General features: G+C 41.2%; 1 protein-coding gene across 5 annotated transcripts in view; it reads right to left on the reverse strand.

Annotated features, from left to right (window-relative positions):
* LOC307101373 (tubulin alpha-8 chain) overlaps positions 1–18,160 on the reverse strand; it is a 75,206-nt gene that overhangs the window by 23,889 nt on the left and 33,157 nt on the right. For all 5 annotated transcript variants that reach the window (XM_079774256.1, XM_079774255.1, XM_079774253.1 and 2 more), the window contains one exon: positions 35–114. In XM_079774256.1, the coding sequence (XP_079630382.1) occupies positions 35–114 (80 nt within the window). The remainder of the gene's footprint in view (positions 1–34; positions 115–18,160) is intronic.

Consider the following 18,160-nt stretch of genomic DNA (forward strand, 5'->3'; position numbering starts at 1 on the left):
ACTACTGATCAGAAGCCAGTGCTGAAACCCTTACCCTCATTGCATCTAAGGCTCTGTTACAGATCAGGTAACCACCTTCTTCAGCTGCCAGTCCCTGAAAATGCACCAGAAGATCTGTGTGGGATAAAATGGCATCATAAGAAAGGTAAAACAGTCAGTTCTCTCTGAGGCCTTGGTGTTCTGCATATAATTCTTCACTTGTTATATATTCCCTCCTATCAGACACTGAAACAATTTACTGAATTCATTCATATTCTCTCTCTCTCTCTCTCTCTCTCTCGCTCTCGCTCTCGCTCTCGCTCTCTCTCTCGTTATTTCACTTATTATATGGGTATTGCAAAGTGTTCCAATCTTTCTGAACCACACCCATGCAGGATGTTAAAAGAGTTAGAAAACTATTCTCACCATTGATGAAAATAGCCCACAAGGAAAATACTAGTACTGTTTCATAGCATTTTCATATACAATCTATTTAGAGCTGTTATTCATATTAGCAAAAAGTTGAAAAGAACTGGATTGGCCAACATATTTAATAGGAAGGAATACTACATAGCTACTAATATGTAGTAGTGGGTTGAATTGCTGCCCCCAAAAGATACATCCACTTGAGGCAGGTTAGTAAGAAGCTAGGAAATTTCCTTGGCAAGTGGGATGGGGAAACTGAGACAGCCAAACAAACAGTCAAGTAATATACAGCCAGATAATATATCACAAGGTCTTATCTTCCCTAACCAAGAACACTTAGGAGCAAATGGTTTACACATTCCAGACCATGCCAGTACAGACCTGTCTCTGTCCAGTCCCTCTTGGGTGACATTCTTTGAAGATGAAATTGACCATAGAATGACCCTGACCCCTCTATATGCTCATTTTGATGCATCAGCATATTAAAGGACACATCTGGAAAGCTGATGAATATTCTATTGAGATCCTTCCCTGAGACCTCCCCTAAAATTCCTGTCTTTAGAAAACAGATAAAAACCCTTAAGACAAAGGACCCTGTTTGTGCTCTCCATGGAGCACACCTGCACCTTCCTCTTCCCCCTTTCTTCCTCAGACAGGTATCTCTGCTTTCTTCTTCCTAAGCTCGAAGGGTCCCCATGAGACTTGCAACAAGGGGAGCAGTGGGTAGTGACAGCTCATCCTGGGCTAACCTCCTAAACCTGTCTCCGAAGGCCCTCCTTTTGCCTTTATAACTTATTTCCCGAGTCCACGCAGCCCATCTGGCTCACTTCTTCTGCCTCTGTAACTTTATTTCTAAAGGGCCAAGGCAGCCTCACCTAGGCTCACTCCTGTTTCTGTGAGCATGCTTCTCCTATCCTAAGCTCTTATTTGGTTTACTGTCCCAGTTTTAATAAAGGTACTCTCAAAATCAACTGGACAAAGCTGTGATATCTTTCCTGCACAAAGTCAAGAACCCATACATTCCATACCATGTTGGGGCAGACCTGCCTTGAGCCCAGTCCCTTTCCAGTGATACACTCAGAACCTCATACTGTCACCTTATTTGGAATAAGGGTCTTTGCAGATATAATTAAGGATCTCAAGATGAGATCTTCCTGGATCAGACTGAGTCCTAAATTCAAAGACAAGTGCCCTAATAAGAGAGAGAAAAGAAGATATAGAAACAGAAGAGGCCAACTAAAGATGGAGACAGAGATTGGATTTATGCTGCCACAAGCCAAAACCACCTAGAGCCACAGGAAGCTGGAAGACACAAGGGAGGATTCTCCCCCAGAGACTCCAGAGAGAGAGACTGTTTGATCTTGAACTTCTGACCACCAGAGCTGAGAGAATAAAGTTCTGTTGTTTAAAGTCACCCAGTTTGTGGTAATTTGTTGTAGTAGCCCTAGAAAACAAATATTGTAAAGAAGTAAATAATGTGGGAAACTGAATAGATGATAATATTAAATGGAAAAAAAAATACTGCAGAACTCAAAGTAGCAGGTATGTTATTATAATAAGCTAGTGGCCCAGTGCATGAAATTCATGCATGGGTATGGTCCCTAGGCCTGGCCTGCAATCAGGGCCATCTTCCCAGGCTGTCTGCAGCCAGTTCTGCTCCACCCTCCCACCCCCCGCCACCACCCACCCTATGCTCCCCATTTGCCATCGGGTGATCGAAGCCTGACAGCTGGGGGAAAGGACTGAGAAGTTGGCCATTCCCACTTACTCGCCGGCCCCACCCCCACCACAGGTCACCCTCTGTGTGTGGGGCAACAGTGGGACGGGGGCCTTGGCCTGGCACCATCCACATCCCCTGCCACCCACCCCTGGTTCCCTGTTCGCCATCAGGTGATCAGAGCCTGCTGGCCAGGAAAAGAGACCAAGAGGTGGTCAGTGCGCCTCATAGTGATCGGTCAGGTGGTTGTTCTGGTCATTCCACCATTAGGATCAATTTGCATATTAAATTTTTATTATATAGGATTATTATATAGGATAGAGGCCTGGTGCACAGGTGGGGGCCAGCAGACATGCCCTGATGGGAGTCCCAGGATCAGGGTGAGGGTTCCCGCTGGGGGGCGGGGCTAGCCGGGGTGAGGGGCCACGAGTTGTTTGCAGGCCAGCCATATCCCCAGTCGTGGTGGTGGTCCCGCTGGGGGGCAGGGCCGGCCGGGGCAAGGGGATGCAGTTGTTCTGGTCTCTGGTCATTCTGGTCATTCTGCCATTTCGGTAGCTGGGATTTTATTATATAGGATAAGTATAAATAATTTATAAAAAATATGTAACTTTATTTTCATGGGGTATTTTTTAGTAAGGTTAAATGAAGACATTTCATGTCTTACAAATATAAGTAACATGAAATATTAAACAAACCTGAAAATAAAGTCCAGTCATCCAGCAGAGCTAGGCTAGGATCAACGCTATTTTTCCCTCTGGTCAGTTTGATGTTTTGGCTTTTGAACCTAACAATATTGTCTCATTAATTCATTTTTAAAATTCAAGTATCCACCAAAACCTTACCCAATTGCACCTGCTTCCTTATTATGGTCTCCTGCTTATCTTTCAGGTCCACAGCCTTTGTTTGTAGACAAATAAAATACTCTCTCACAAACTCTACAACCTTCCATCTCATCAGCTCCAACTCTGCTCTTACTGTAAGCCCTAAGTAAAAGGTAAAGCAGAGAGCACGTTATTATTATTTATTTTTTGGCCTACTGCCTGATTATTTTAAACAGCTCAAAGAAAGTATTAATTTGAAGTTGCATATATAACTATACACTGATCTTCAATGGGCCATTTGAAACTTACTTGATCCAGCTGTTGACGGCAGCAGGAATGGCACCAGGTGTTAGAACAGTAGGGTCAAAATGAACCTGAGTTCAGGAACCTTGTACTTGATTTCTGGCTAGGAAAGAATTCAGAGCCAAAAGTCCAACTGTTAGAGAACATTTATTTAGAAAAATCATAAAGGTAGAAGTAATTAATAGAAGAAATTGGCTTAGGAAACAAGTTGTAGAGGCAAAGGAAGGCCCTTGGAGCTTAGAAATGAGGAAAGTGAAGGTCTCACACCTGGGGAAATGGAAGCTGGGAGGGGAGAGTTGTAGGTGCACTCCCAGGAGAGAGAGAGTGTACTGGGTCCTTCTTCAATATTCTCAATAGAATATTTCCAGGTGTGTCCTTTCAGGGTCAGGGTCTCCACTGACTGGTTGCACCAGGCAGGGGGTCATTAGTCAATGTAACAGGACCTGAGGTCAGCCTTGGTGTCCCTTGTCTGGTTTTACTGCTTTTCTGGGCCTGAAACTAAATACAACTGAGGCCTATATATTATCTCTAGGGAGGAAAGGTCAGGGAGTCTAAACTGCACAACCAGTGATATGCTAGGGGAGGAAAGATCACCCTGGGGCTGAGGTCCTCCCCTACAATTACCTGTTGATAGGCACCTGGGGCTTTCTACCCTGGTGACCTTCTGTTCCTAGTCCATCATCCTTGCTCTGGTCATATCTGTTTAACTGCCTACCGCACAACTAAATGTGTCTACATGGAAAACCAACATCTATTTAACCTTTCTATTCCATGTATCTATTTCAATTATTTTAAACCATTGCAATAAAAAGACTTAACATCCTGTTTTATAATAGTAAATGTTTCATCCCATAAGAGATTTGTGCAAAGTTATAGAGCAATTTAGTAGCAGAGCTAGGACCCAAAATCCTCCAGTTCTATTTCTAAAAGTCCACATTACATAATATATTTTCCTTTATCTTCCTCAAAATTATGGGTTTTTTAAAAAATAAAAAAGCAAGGAAAAAAAAAGTATAATAAAGTACAATTGTGTGTTTTTTAAAAGGAGAAAATACAATCTCTATCAGTACCTTTAATATGTACAAAAAAACTCTAAAAGAAATATGAAATGAACAACAGTGGCTGCCTCTGGGGGGAGGGAAAAACTTGCTAGATGGAGGACAGAATGGGATACTGTCCATATTAGGCCTTTTCATACTTAAAAAGAAACACTTATATGAATGTACTACATATTCAGAACATTAAACGTGTTCTTAAATGAACATATACAAAAGGCTTAGTGCTTCTTTAAGTCACTAGAGTCATCTGCAAAGCCTACTTCCTGTGCTAAGAACCAGAAATCAGAGAGGCACCTTCTTTGTGGAGTGATGTATATGTATGTGTGTGTGTGTGTGTGTGTGTGTATATATGGTACTGGGTTCTAACACCCATGACTCTCCCCTCCCACATATATATATATATATATATATATATATATGGTACTGGGTTCTAACACCCATGACTCTCCCCTCCCACATCAAACACTTAATCAACAGCAACAAAGTAATAAATAGCACCAGCTCACTATATGCCATGCACTTTTTAAGTGTTTATACATGTTAGCACCATTTAATTCTTACAACAAACCTATGAAGTAAAATAATCATTATCCTCATTTTAAGATAAAGAAGCTAAGGAACAAGAAAGATAACTTGTTTAAGGTCAAAGTTGGGGAGCTGAAATCAGGCATTATGGTACCCACTCTCACTTATACTGCAAAATTACTCCATTAGAATTAGACCTTGTTTCTCAAAAAGAAAAAACAACAACCTTGTAAATTCATGTGTTTCCTGAGAGGATTCACAGGGCACGTCTTTTAGATATTGTCTTTAACTCCTCTGAAATGGCGAACTGTCACCTTAGAGACCATGAAATCCATGAATATGACAAAATAGTAATAGTGCTAACGGGGGAGGAATTAGGATGCTCAGATGGTTCCAGAGCAGCAGGTACCTGTTGAGTGAAGGCTATCAGTGCCCAACTGCTCATGGAGACTTGAGTTACCCAATTATTCCACAGCTATAAAGTGGTAGAACTGGGATCTAACAAGGCAATTTTACCAGCTCTACATGGCCATCTTGGCAATAGAAAAACTCTCAGACAATACTTTGGAGGGGATCAAAGACACAGAATGGTTTCCTTTCAGAGAAAGCAGCCCATTCCTTGGGATCTGACCAAAGGACTTGGCTTATCCATGTGAATTATCTGGTGGAACCACCAGCTTGTATTTATAGCTACCCTGAGGGATGCCAGCCAGTCATTGTCATCACTAGTACATTTGAGAAGGAACACCTCCTGCTCTTTCCCTCTGCAGTGAGCTGAGCAATGATACTGCTAAAACAGGGGCCAAAGCACTGCGACCTTCCTCCTCCCCCACCTCCATTTCCACCCTTTAGCCTGGCACTTGCCTTTAAGCTCACCAACTTTTGCTTCTTCTATTTTTTCCTTCTAATTCCCAAGGCCAAATTCAAGTTCAACCAACAAATCTTTATTACATGGCCTCTAACATTCTTGGCCTCATTTTAAGTGTTATAGGCGATATGAGAACATAACACTGGAGCCAGTCTGCTTAGGTTCAGATCCCAGTTCTACCACTTTATAGCTGTGGAATAATTGGGTAACTTAGCCCCTCTGTGTCTATTTTGTCATCTCCAAAAGAGAAATAATAATACCTACCTTATTGGCTTGCTATGAATTAATTAGTTAATATATGTAAAGTACTTAGAACGATGCTGGCACATCATAAGTACCTTACAGAAGTTAGCTATTAGTATTAGAAGACATGGCCCACACCCCACACAAAAGGCTCTCATCCAATTAGAGACAATATACAAAACACCCCTAAAACAGTTAAAGAACAAACAAGTATTAACAGAGTGAAATGAATGGTTCAGCTATTAAGTGTAAGAAACTAACTGAAAAAAGAAACATCATTATAATAGTAAGAGTGGCCAGCTAAGGCTGCATAGGACAAATCAGCTGAGCGGTAAGCTGAGATCTGAGGGATAAATGGACAAATGAAGTACAAGGGAGAACACAGGGCCTGAGAAGGTTTGGGGATAAAGCTGATCAGCAGTAACAACAGTCATGAGTCTGGATAGGAGACTGGAAAAGAGGGGGAGAAATGTAGATCTAGGTTTTCTCTGCAGTTGGAAATATAATTAGACAAACCTTTAGAGGTCAGAGATGGAGCTGGAGATTGGAGGTCATTAAGTTAAAGATGACGATTGAATCCATGAGAGGAGAAAAATTCACATGTAGAAAGGGAAGACCTATGGACAGAGCCTTGAGAGTACAATTCCAGTCTGAGGCCAAAAGAAAAACCAGCTAAAGGAATAGAAAAGCAAGAGTTAGAGAGATTAGAGAGAGAGGAAGGTGCCAAAAAAAAAAAAAAAAAAAAAAGGATGATGCTGAACTGCATTTGGAAAATAAGCCTTTTACCTAAAAGTATGATTTTTTTTTTCTAGAACTTAATCTCTGAGGGTGAAAACCTATTGGTTACCTATATAAGGACTATATAATTTGGTTTTCTGCCTAAGGAACCTCTCTATATAAATAATTATATGTTATTTTTTAGGTAGTTTCCTGAACAAGATCACAGGGAAGAAAGTAATAATTCTTGGATGTTATTAGTAATAAAATTGTTCATAATATTCTCATGTCTTTTTAATCTATGCTATATCTGCAAATATGTCTCCATTTTAGTCATATTATTATTTTCTTATTTTTCATGATTTTGTCACCAAAGCTTAATATAATTTGATTAAATTTTAATAGATAAATTATATATGAAAGTACATACTTGAAATAGTGTTTTTGTTAAATTTCCATCCCTCAATCCCCATCCCATTTGGCAACTATCAGCTTGTTTTCTATCTCTGAGTCTGTTGATGCTTTGCTCCATTTATTCATTTGTTTTCTTCGATTCCACATATAAGTGAAATCATGCAGTACAGTAAAACCTCAATATAAGTGAATAATTCAGGTAAGGGGTATCCATTAAAGCTGAAAATCCTTTATATAATAAAGCAGGTTTGCCTAATTTTATGTTAAAAAATCAACAATTAGTTTACCTGCTTTTACTTATGTAGACACATTTAGGTAATTAAAATTAAGTATGTATGAAAAGGTTAATTTCACAGAAGTTTTCTATATGTATTATAGTAATTTAAATTTATACTGAATGGGTCTAGTAAATGCGTGCATTGGCTAGTCACCTCGAGTAAACAAATGCACAAGGCTGGGGAATGGCTTAGTAAATGTCAGAGCTTAGGCTGGCACATGCTAACACTGCGGCAGAAAGACACACCACACGACACAGAACCAATTACCACACGAGATTTAGTGTGACAATTTTCTAATCATTTGCTGAACACTGTTTACCAGTGGTGATTCCTGGATTTAAATATGTACACTTATAGATATGTAATATCTATTTATGTCAGCGAAATTACTACAGTGTTTTTTCCAACAAATAACAGTGAATTGAGGAACCAAGATGGCAGCATAGGTAAATGCCTGTACTCACTGCCTCCCACAACCACATCAAAATTACACCTAAAATACAAACAACCATCATAAAGAACTACCTGAAAGCTGGCTGAATGGAAGTCCTACAACTAGAGAAGTAAAGAAGAAAGTGCATTGAAATTGGTAGAAGGGGTGAAGGTGCAGAACAGGCTGGTCCAACGCACATGTGCAACTTTTAATAAGGAGGGAGATTTCCAAGGCTTTCTGTAAGAAGCAGGGAGTCCCAGTCACATACCAGACCCCCAGCCTAGGGTTCCAGAGCTGTGAAGAGAAGTTCCTGTAACTTAAGGCTGTAAAAATCAGCAAGTATTATGGCTGAGTGACACCGCTGTTGCCGGAGTCTCAAGTGTTCCTCTTAAAGGGCCCATAGGTAAACTTACATGGTTCTGCTTTTTCTGAGTCCAGGGCTGGGCAGCAGCTTTGGAGGAACCCTGGGACTTACGGGAAAGAACTGGACTATCTGGCATTGGGGCAGGAATGTGGGGGATGGCTTTCTCCCAAACAGGGGTGATCGTAGGGGTCATTGTTCTTGTGCTGGGACCTCCACCATTGTAGAGCTGATTGGCAGCCATATCAGAGTTTCCATCAGCATGGACTACACTGTTTGCTCCACCTTGGTAATTCCCTGAGATGCCACTCCATCTGATTTACAGCCCCTCCCAAGTTGTCTGCAGCTGTTTTTCCATATCAATGGCCTGTCCTGGCTCATGCTTCAGACTTTGGTAAAATCTCTTAAACAAGCAGCAGCTGGAGTCAGCATAACCCAAACCTATTACTCAAAGGCCCAAGACCCAGCACTAGCACCAACCTGCTTTGCTTCATAGCTGAGCCTTGCCTGGGCACTTCCTAACCCAATACAAGTAGCAGCCATCTGAAGATCACTCTATAGCTCCTGCTGGGTGGCCCCAGGCTGTGGCTGACTTTGCACCTCCCAGGAGGCCCCAGAGCCAATGCACCTGTTGGACATCTTCAGATCATAACAGATTATAATTTTATGCATCCATAAGTGACACACTCAGGAGGCAGACACAGTGAGCACCAAAGCCCCATTAAAGCAAGTCCTGCTCGATAGAAGTTCACCCATTGCATACATAGATGGTTTTCACAGCCAATTAGCCTGGAGATCAATTCCTCTCAGTGATAACAACAGCAATAAAAGCTCAACTATAACAAGACTATGCACATAGCCCACACAGGGGCATACCTAGAGTGCCCAGCTCAGGTGACTGGGGAGACTGAGTCACTGGGCCCTATTGAACACCTAACACAAGGTTACTCTACCAATTCCAGGAGACATAGAAGCTCTACCTAATACATAGAAATAAACATGGGGAAGCAGCCAAAATACAGAGACAAAGAAACATGTTACAAATGAAAGAAATGGAAGTAAGCAAACTACTGGATACAGACTTCAAACAAAGATTACTCAAGGATCTTAATGAGAGCTTCAGGGAATTATTGAGAGTGTCAAAGGATATAGGGAGACTTTCAAGGATCTTAGTGAAATGTCAAAGGCATGAAAAAGAATCAGTCAGAAATTAAGCATACACTAACTGAAATAAAGAATAATTTATAGGCATTCAACAATAGAGTAGAGGATTCTGAGAATCAAATTAATGATGTGGAATATAAGAAAGCAAAAAACAACTAATCAGAAGAGGAAAACATGATCCAGAAATATGAAGATAGTGTAAGGAGTCTCTGGGACAATTTCAGGCATACCAACATTCACATTATGGGGATGCCAGAAAGAGAAGAGAGAGAGCAAGATATTGAAAACCTATTTGAAAAAATGACAGAAAACTTCCACTACCTGGTGAAAGAAATAGACTTACAAGTCAGGAAGCCCAGAGAACCCCAAACAAGAGGAACCCAAAGAGGCCCACACGAAAACACATCATAATTAGAATGCCAAGGCTTAAAGACAAAGACAGAATCTTAAAACCAGCAAGAGAAAAGCAGTTAGTTGCCTAAAAAGAAGGATTCATATGACTATCAGCTGATTTATCAACAGAAACTTTGCAGGCCAGAAGGGAATGGCAAGAAATACTCCCAAGTGATGAATAGCAAGGACATACAACCAAGATTACTCTACCAGGCAAAGCTATCATTTAGAATTGGAGGTCAGATAAAGAGCTTCACAGACAAGAAAAAGCTAAAGGAGTTCATCACACCAAACTGGTATGACATGAAATGTTGAAGGGTATCCTTTAAGTAGAGGAAGAAGAGGAGGAGAAGGAGGAAGGAAAAGAAGAAGAAGAGAATATGTACAATAAAATGGTAATAAATACATATCTATCAACAATTAAATCTGAAAATCAAAGTATAGAGGAAGAGAAAATGGAAGCTGAATAGGCAGACCTATTGTGCACCTTGTCCCAGGGCCAGTCTGGAAATACAACTAAATTGGAGATCATTCAACTGGAATTACCAACTAAGATCCAGTTGAGGAGGAGACTTATATCAAAGAAGGACAGAAAACACCTGGAGATCAGTAGGAAGGATGAGGTCGCAAGAGGAGCGAACCCAGCTCCCAGGACTGTGGGCCAAGAGAGAGGAGGGAACTCCCTGCTATGGGAGAGTCTGTTCCCGCAAAACATAGAGGCCCAGAGCCCAGACTAAGCTCCACAGAGCATGAAAGTCAAGATCTGCAACACATGTAACATCCAGCCATGAAAGGTGCAGGGCTGCTGGCTGTGGCTGAGTCTGGAGCCAGCAGACTAGAACCAGTGGGAAAGTAGCACTTTCAGTTTTTTTGTTTGTTTGTTGTTTTTTCCCTTTCTTTATTGATTAAGGTATTACATATGTATCCTCATCCCCCCATTACCTCCCAATTCCCCCCTCATGCCCTCACTCCCCTGTTGTCTGTGTCCATTGGTTTGGCTTATATGCATGCATACAAGTCCTTTGGTTGAACTCTTTCCCTTACCCCCACCCTCCCCTACCTTCCCTCTGAGGTTTGACAGTATGATCAATACTTCTCTGTCTCTAGATCTGTTTTTGTTCATCAGTTTATGTTGTTCATTATATTCCATAGATGAGTGAGATCATGTGATATTTATTTTTCTCTGACTGGCTTATTTTGCTTAGCATAATGCTCTCCAGTTCCATTTGTGCTGTTGCAAATGGTAAGAATTCCTTTTTTACCGCAGCATAGTATTCCATTGTGTAGATGTACCACAGTTTTCTAATCCACTCATCTGCTGATGGGCACTTAGGCTGTTTCCAAATCTTAGCTATGGTAAATTATACTGTTATGAACATAGGGGTGCATATATCCTTTCTGATTGGTGTTTCTAGTTTCTTCGGATATATTCCTAGAAGTGGGATCACTGGGTCAATGGAAGTTCCATTTTTAGTTTTTTGAGGAAACTCCATACTGTTCTCCACAGTGGCTGCACCAGTCTGCATTCCCACCAGCAGTGCACGAGGGTTCCTTTTACTCCGCATCCTCGCCAATACTTGTTTGTTGATTTCTTGATGATAGCCATTCTGACAGGTATGAGATGGTACCGCATTGTCAAATTGATTTGCATCTCTCGGATAATTAGTGACTTTGAGCATGTTTTCATATGTTTCTTGGCCTTCCTTCTGTCTTCTTTCAAAAAGTTTCTATTTAGGTCCTTTGCCAATTTTTTTATTGGATCATTTATCTTACTTTTGTTAAGTTGTATGAGTTCCCTGTAAATGTTGGAGATTAAACCCTTATCAATGATAACATTGGGAAATATGTTCTCCCATGCAGTGGATTTCTTGTTGTTTTGTTGATGGTTTCTTTTGCTGTGCAAAAGCTTTTTATTTTGATGTAGTCCCATTTGTTTAGTTTCCATTGCTCTCGGAGCAGAATCAGTGAAGAAATTCCTTTGGCATATGTCTGAGATTTTGCTGCCTGTGGATTCCTCTAGTATTTTTATGGTTTCCTGTCTTATGTTTAAGTACTTGATCCATTTTGAGTTTATTTTTGTATTTGGTGTAAGTTGGTGATTTAGTTTCATTTTTTTTGCGTGTATCTGTCCAATTTTCCCAACAACATTTATTAAAGAGACTGTCTTGACTCCACTGTATATTCTTGCCTCCTTTGTCAAATATTAATTAGGCATAGTGGTTTGGGTCAATTTCTGGGTTCTTTATTCTATTTCATTAATCTATATGTCTGTTCTTGTGCCAGTACCAGGCTGTTTTGAGAACAGTGCCTTTGTAATACAGCTTGATATGTGGTATTGAGATTCCACCTACTGTGTTCTTTTTTATCAGGATTGCTGCAACTATTCAAGGTCTTTCTTTATTCCAGATGAATTTTGGGAGAGTTCTTTCTAGGTCTGGGAAATATGCCATTGGTATTTTAATGGGGATTGCATTGAATCTATCGATTGCTTTGAGTAGTATGGACATTTTGATGATGTTGATTCTACCAATACATGAATACGGTATGTTCTTCCATCTATTTATGTCTTTCTTTATCTCTTTTTTCAGTGTCCTGTAGTTTTTTGCATATAGGTCTTTTACTTCCTTAGTTAAGTTTATTCCTAGGTATTTTAGTTTTTTGGTGTGATGGTAAATGGGATTGCTTTTTTAGTCTCTCTTTCTCTAAGTTCACTATTGGTGTATAGAAATGCCATAGATTTCTTGGCCTCAATTTTGTATCCTGCTACATTGCCGAATTCATTTATTAAGTCTAATCGTTTTTGATGGAGTCTTAGGGTTTTCTATGTACAGTATCTTGTCATCTGCAAATAAGGACAGTTTTATTTCTTCTTTTCCAATTTGGATGCTTTTTATTTCTTCTTCTTGTCTAATCGCAATGGCTAGTACCATATTTTTCGGCATAGAAGACGACTGGGCGTATAGAACATTTTCCTGGGTTAAAAAGTCATCTTATACACTGGAAAATACGGTATTTCCAGTACTATGTCAAACAGGAGTGGTGAGAGTGGGCATCCCTGTCTTGTTCCTGTTCTTTGGGGAAATGGTTTTAGTTTTTGTCCATTGAGTGTTATGTTGGCTTTGGGTTTGTCATATATGGCTTTTATTATGTTGAGGTATGATCCTTCTATTCCCACTTTGCTGAGAGTTTTTATCAAGAAAGGGTGTTGGATTTTGTCAAATGCTTTTTTGCATCAATTGATGAGACTGTGATTTTTATCTCTCAATTTGTTTATGTGCTGTATCACGTTTATTGATTTGCAGATATTGTACCATCCTTGCATCCCCAGGATAAATCCTGCTTGGTCATAGTGTATTATCTTTCTGGTGTACTGTTGGATCTGATTTGCTAGAATTTTGTTGAGGATTTGGGCATCTATGTACATGAGGGATATTGGTCTGTAATTCTCTTTCATTGTGTTGTCTTTATCTGGTTTTGGTATTAGGGTGATGCTGGCTTCATAGAATGAGCTTTCAAGTGTTCCTTCCTCTTGAATTTTTGGAATAGTCTGAGGAGGATAGGTTTTGGTTCTTCCTTGAATGTTTGGTAAAACTCCCATGTGAAGCCGTCTGGCTCTGGGCTTTTGTTTGCTGGAAGCGTTTTGATGACTGCTTCAATTTCTTCCATAGTTATTGGCCTATTGACATTTTTAGAATCTTCCTGATTGAGTTTTGGAAGGTGATATTTTTCTAGGAATATGTCCATTTCCTCCAGGTTGTCCAGTTTGTTGGAATAGAGTTGTTCGTAGTATTTTGTAGCAATCCTTTGTATCTCAGCGGGGTCTGTTGTTATTTCACCTCTTTCATTTCTGATTTTGTTTGAGTCCTCTTTCTTTGCTTCTTGGTGAGCCTGGCTAGAGGTTCATCAATCTTGTTTATCTTTTCAAAGAACCAGCTCTTGGTTTTGTTGACCTTTTGTATTGTTTCTTTGGTCTCTATGTCGTTTATCTCCGCTCTGATCTTTGTTATTTCCTTTCTTCTGGTTACACTGGGATTTTCTTGCTGCTCTTTTTCTAACTCTTTGAGTTGTAGGGTTAGGTAATTTATTACCATTGTTTCTTGTTTTTTGCAATATGCTTGTAGAGCTATGAACTTCCCTCTCAAGACTGCTTTCGCTATGTCCCATAGATTTTTGGATTGTTGTGTTTTCATTGTCATTCGTTGCCATGATGTTTTTTATTTCTTCCTTGATTTCTCTGGTGACCCAGTCCTTGTTTAATAGCATGCTGTTTAGTCTCCATGTGTTTGATTTCTTTGGATTGTATTTATTATAGTTGACTTCTAGTTTTATGCCACTGTGATCTGAGAAGATGCTTGATATAATTTCTATCTTCTTGAATTTGAAGAGACTTTGCCCGTGACCCAGCATATGGTCTATCTTTGAAAATGACCCATGTACACTTGAGAAGAATGTATATTCTGTGGCTTTGGGGGAAATGTTCTGAAGATGTCAATTAATTCCATCTGGTCTAGTGAGTCATTTAGGATTGATGTTTCTTTGCTGATTTTTTGTTTAGAGGATTTGTCCAATGGTGATAGTGGGGTATTAAAGTCTCCTACTATGATTGTATTGCCATTAATCTCTCCCTTGATATCCTCCAGGAGATTTTTTATGTATTTGGGTGGTCCTATGTTGGGTGCATATATGTTTACCAGAATTATTTCTTCTTGTTGGATTTCTCCCTTTAGTATTATAAAGTGGCCTTCCTTATCCCTTGTTATGGTATTTACTTTGAAGTCTATTTTGTCAGATATAAGTATTGCTACCCCAGCTTTTTTTTTCATTTCCATTTGCCTGAAAGATATTTTTCCATCCCTTCACTTTCAATCTATGTGAGTCTCTTGTTCTGTGGTGGGTCTCTTGTAGACAGCATATATATGGGTCTTGTTTTTTTATCCATTCAGCCACTCGATGTCTTTTGATTGGAACAATTACTCTGTTTACATTTGAAGTTATTACTGAAAGGTATTTTTTTGTAGTCATATCTATTTTTGTGTCTGTGTTCCTTCTTACCTGTTTATTTTTTCTTTTTACATTATTCCCTTTAGCATTTCTTGCATTGCTGGTTTGGTGGTGATAAACTCCCTGAGCCTTTTTTTGTCTTCGAAGCACCTGATTTCCCCTTCAATTTTAATTGATAGCCTTGCTGGATATAGTATTCTTGGATTCAGTCCTTTGCTTTGCATCAGTTTGTATACCTCCTTCCATTCTCTTCTAGCTTGTTGTGTTTCTGTTGAGTAATCATTTGACAATCTGATGGGTGTTCCTTTGTAGGTAACTCTCTGTCTCTCTCTTGCCACCTTTAAGATTCTCTCTTTATCATTTATATTTGCCATTGAAATTATGACATGTCTTGGTGTGGGTCTTTTGGGGTTGATCCTGCTTGGGACTCTCTGTACTTGTGTAACTTTTATCTTTCCCATATCCGGGAAGTTTTCTGTCATTATTTCTTCAAATAGATTTTCTAATCCCTGCTGCTCTTCTTGTCCTTCTGGCAGCCCTATTATATGCATGTTACTTCGTTTCATGTTGTCCCGAAGCTCCCTTAGGCTTTCCTCCTGCTTTTTAATTTTTTTCTCCAATTGCTGTTCAGATTGAGCTTGTTTCTGTACCTGATCTTCTAACTCACTAATTCAGTCCTTTGCTTCTTCTAGCCTACTGTTGAAACTTTCCATGGTGTTTTTGATTGTAGCTATATCACTTTTCATTTCTTCCTGATTCTTGCATAAGTTGTTGATTTTCTCATCCATCCGATGTATAAATTCCACGACCATTACTCTCAACTCTTTTTCGGTCATGTTGCAAGCTTCAGTTTCACTAATTTCCTTTCTTGGCGACTCCTCATTTTATTTCCTCTGTGAATTGTTTCGTCTCCCCATTCTGACTATCACCAGAAAGCTCAAGCTTCAGTTTGTGTGGACCTGGGCCGTGTGCTGTGGGGACTTCGCTCCACCCGAGTTTCACTGAGGTGCTGTGACACTAGGATGTGTGGCTGCCGTTGGTTGGTGGGAACCAGGCTTGCCCAGGGTCAGTGTCCCCGGTGTTCCGTGTGGTCTCGTGTGCACACTTAGAATCAGGGGCCCTGTCTGCACCACACTGTTGGTATGTGCCGAAAATGAGATCCTTAGCATGTGCCAGGAGTCAGAGTTTCCCTGTGTCTGCACCAAGAATCGAGTGTCAGAGTCTCTGTTGCCTTGTGCAGTTTCTCGTTGAGAATCAGGGTCCCTGTGTGTGCACGCACCAACAATTGGAGTCACTGGCTCTTAGTGTGAATGCGCTGTGAGTCAGGGATCCCAGGCAGCTGTGTCCAGCGTGCCAAATTCCCTGAAGTGGAGCTGAGTCCTGTGTGTGCTCTCTCTACTGAGCCAAACTGGCTAGGGCTTCGCACACTCTCAAATTCCTGAAGGGGAGCTGCCTCCGTGCATTCTCCCAGATTACCCGAAGGGGAGCGGAGTCCGTCCTGCGCGCCAAATTCCCCAAAGGGGAGCCCCTCTGTGCGCGCTCTAAGATTCCCCAAAGGGGAGCTGTGTCCCGCAAGCCAAATTCCCCCAAATTCCCCAAAGGGGAGCCCTCTGTGTGCGCTGTCAGATTTCCCCGAAGGGGAGCTGCGTCTGTCCCGCGTGCCAAATTCCCTAAAGGGGAGCGCGTAGGTGCACGGGCGCTCTGCAGCTTGGGCGAGGGGCGGGTCTATCAGTTACTATGGCGCTATCCGCGAGCCTGTGGGGAGGGGGATAGGCTCTTTGACTCACAGAAATCTGCTGCCAGGAAGTCTGGATTCTTGTTGTCTGTTGGTCTGAAGCTGTGATAGCAGTTCTCTGTCCCCAGTGGCTGCAGGGTCCTGGTTTGTGTCTGAAGCCAGGATGCTAGTCTCAGGCAGCTCTGTTTCTCAAGATGGCGTGGTCTCCGCGTCCGCACCAGCTGCCGAGAAGTGTCCGCTTTGTGCGCGGGGCTCTGCCATCTAGGACTGCCCGGTTAGGCAGCCCCTTGGAAGACCTGCAGAATCTAACTGACCCTGGCTCATACACACACACACACCACAGACGTCTACACTCTCCTCTATGGGTTCCTCACCCACACTCTCTCTCTCCCTACCTTCCTGCTGGTCGCCATCTTTTCTGTCTGTCAGCACAGAGGTTTTCATTTGCAACTACTCACCTGAGACTTTGGTGCAGGGACAGAGGTGCTGACTTGAGGGGCCTGACGAGAAGCTGGTGTGGGAAGCAGGGCAGGGAAACATGGAAAAGCAGTAGCCAGGAGTCCTGCATTTGGTTGTTCATATAGCTCCAAACTAAAATGGCCATTTATCCTAAGAGGAGCTAGGGGCTCCTGGTCACCACAGGGCAGTTGATATAGTCTGTTCCACCCTCAGAACACCTGCATGCCACACCCTGCATTTTGAGCTTTTCAAAGAAAACAAAGACAGAGGCCAAGCTTACAGGTCTGAACAGTCCCAAGGAGCCCTCAGTGACTGGATTGAATGAGGCACCATCCACTCCATTATTCTTGGAATCAGATTGATAAAAATTCTGGGTTCCCAACTGACTCCGTTGGTTTCCATACAAGGATCTCTGTCCAGCCAAGGGTAGAGTAATACTTTGGGCCACTTACAGAGGAGTAGCTCTGGGAAAGGAAAACACACCCACCTTATTCCACGACATCTAAATAACACCTCCCCCACATAAAGCCCTTTCAGAAACAGACTTTTGAGTGATTAAGATCAATAGCTGGCTAGCAAGAAAATGCAGGCAGAGGCAAAGTCTGAGGAACCAGGGGAAGTTTGTTGACCCAGTTTTGGGCCCCATGCTGCTAACAAACCTACATTAGAAGGCAGGTTGGCCTCTACTGCTTGCAGTCAAGGCCTATGGAGACAGTCACAACTGGTGGATGAGTGGATGGCTTGGAAATTCAAACAGGTTGCTGGAAGCCAAAAGACAGTGCTTTACAGTGGTTAGCACCTAAGTATCTAACAGGAAGCCCAGAATTTGCAAACAGAAGAGTGGGACCCAAAGCAAGCTCCCATGGGGCATTAAACTAGACTGAAACAAACACTTCTCTTTCTTTTCTTCTTTTCTTTTTTTCCCCTCCCTTATTTCTTCTCTTTCCTTTTTTTATTCCCCCCCCCCCTTTTTAAATTTGTCTTCTTTATCTATTTGCATCATTGATTTGTTATTATTCTAGTCTTTTGTTTCATGCATATATCTGATGTTCCTCTTCTCTTTTCTTACTCATTTTTTCTTTTCTTCCCTACACAATCTTATCTTCCTCTTTCCTTTTTCTCCTGCTTTCTCATCTTTTTTTCTTTTTCTTACTTTAGGTCTATCTGCTTTCTCTTCAATTTTCCTTTTTTTAAAAATATATTTTATTGATTTTTTTACCGAGAGGAAGGGAGAGAGATAGTTAGAAACATCAATGAGAGAGAAA

The sequence above is a fragment of the Cnephaeus nilssonii genome (genome assembly GCF_951640355.1).
Source record: "Cnephaeus nilssonii genome assembly, chromosome: 6".
Lineage (NCBI taxonomy): Eukaryota > Metazoa > Chordata > Mammalia > Chiroptera > Vespertilionidae > Cnephaeus > Cnephaeus nilssonii.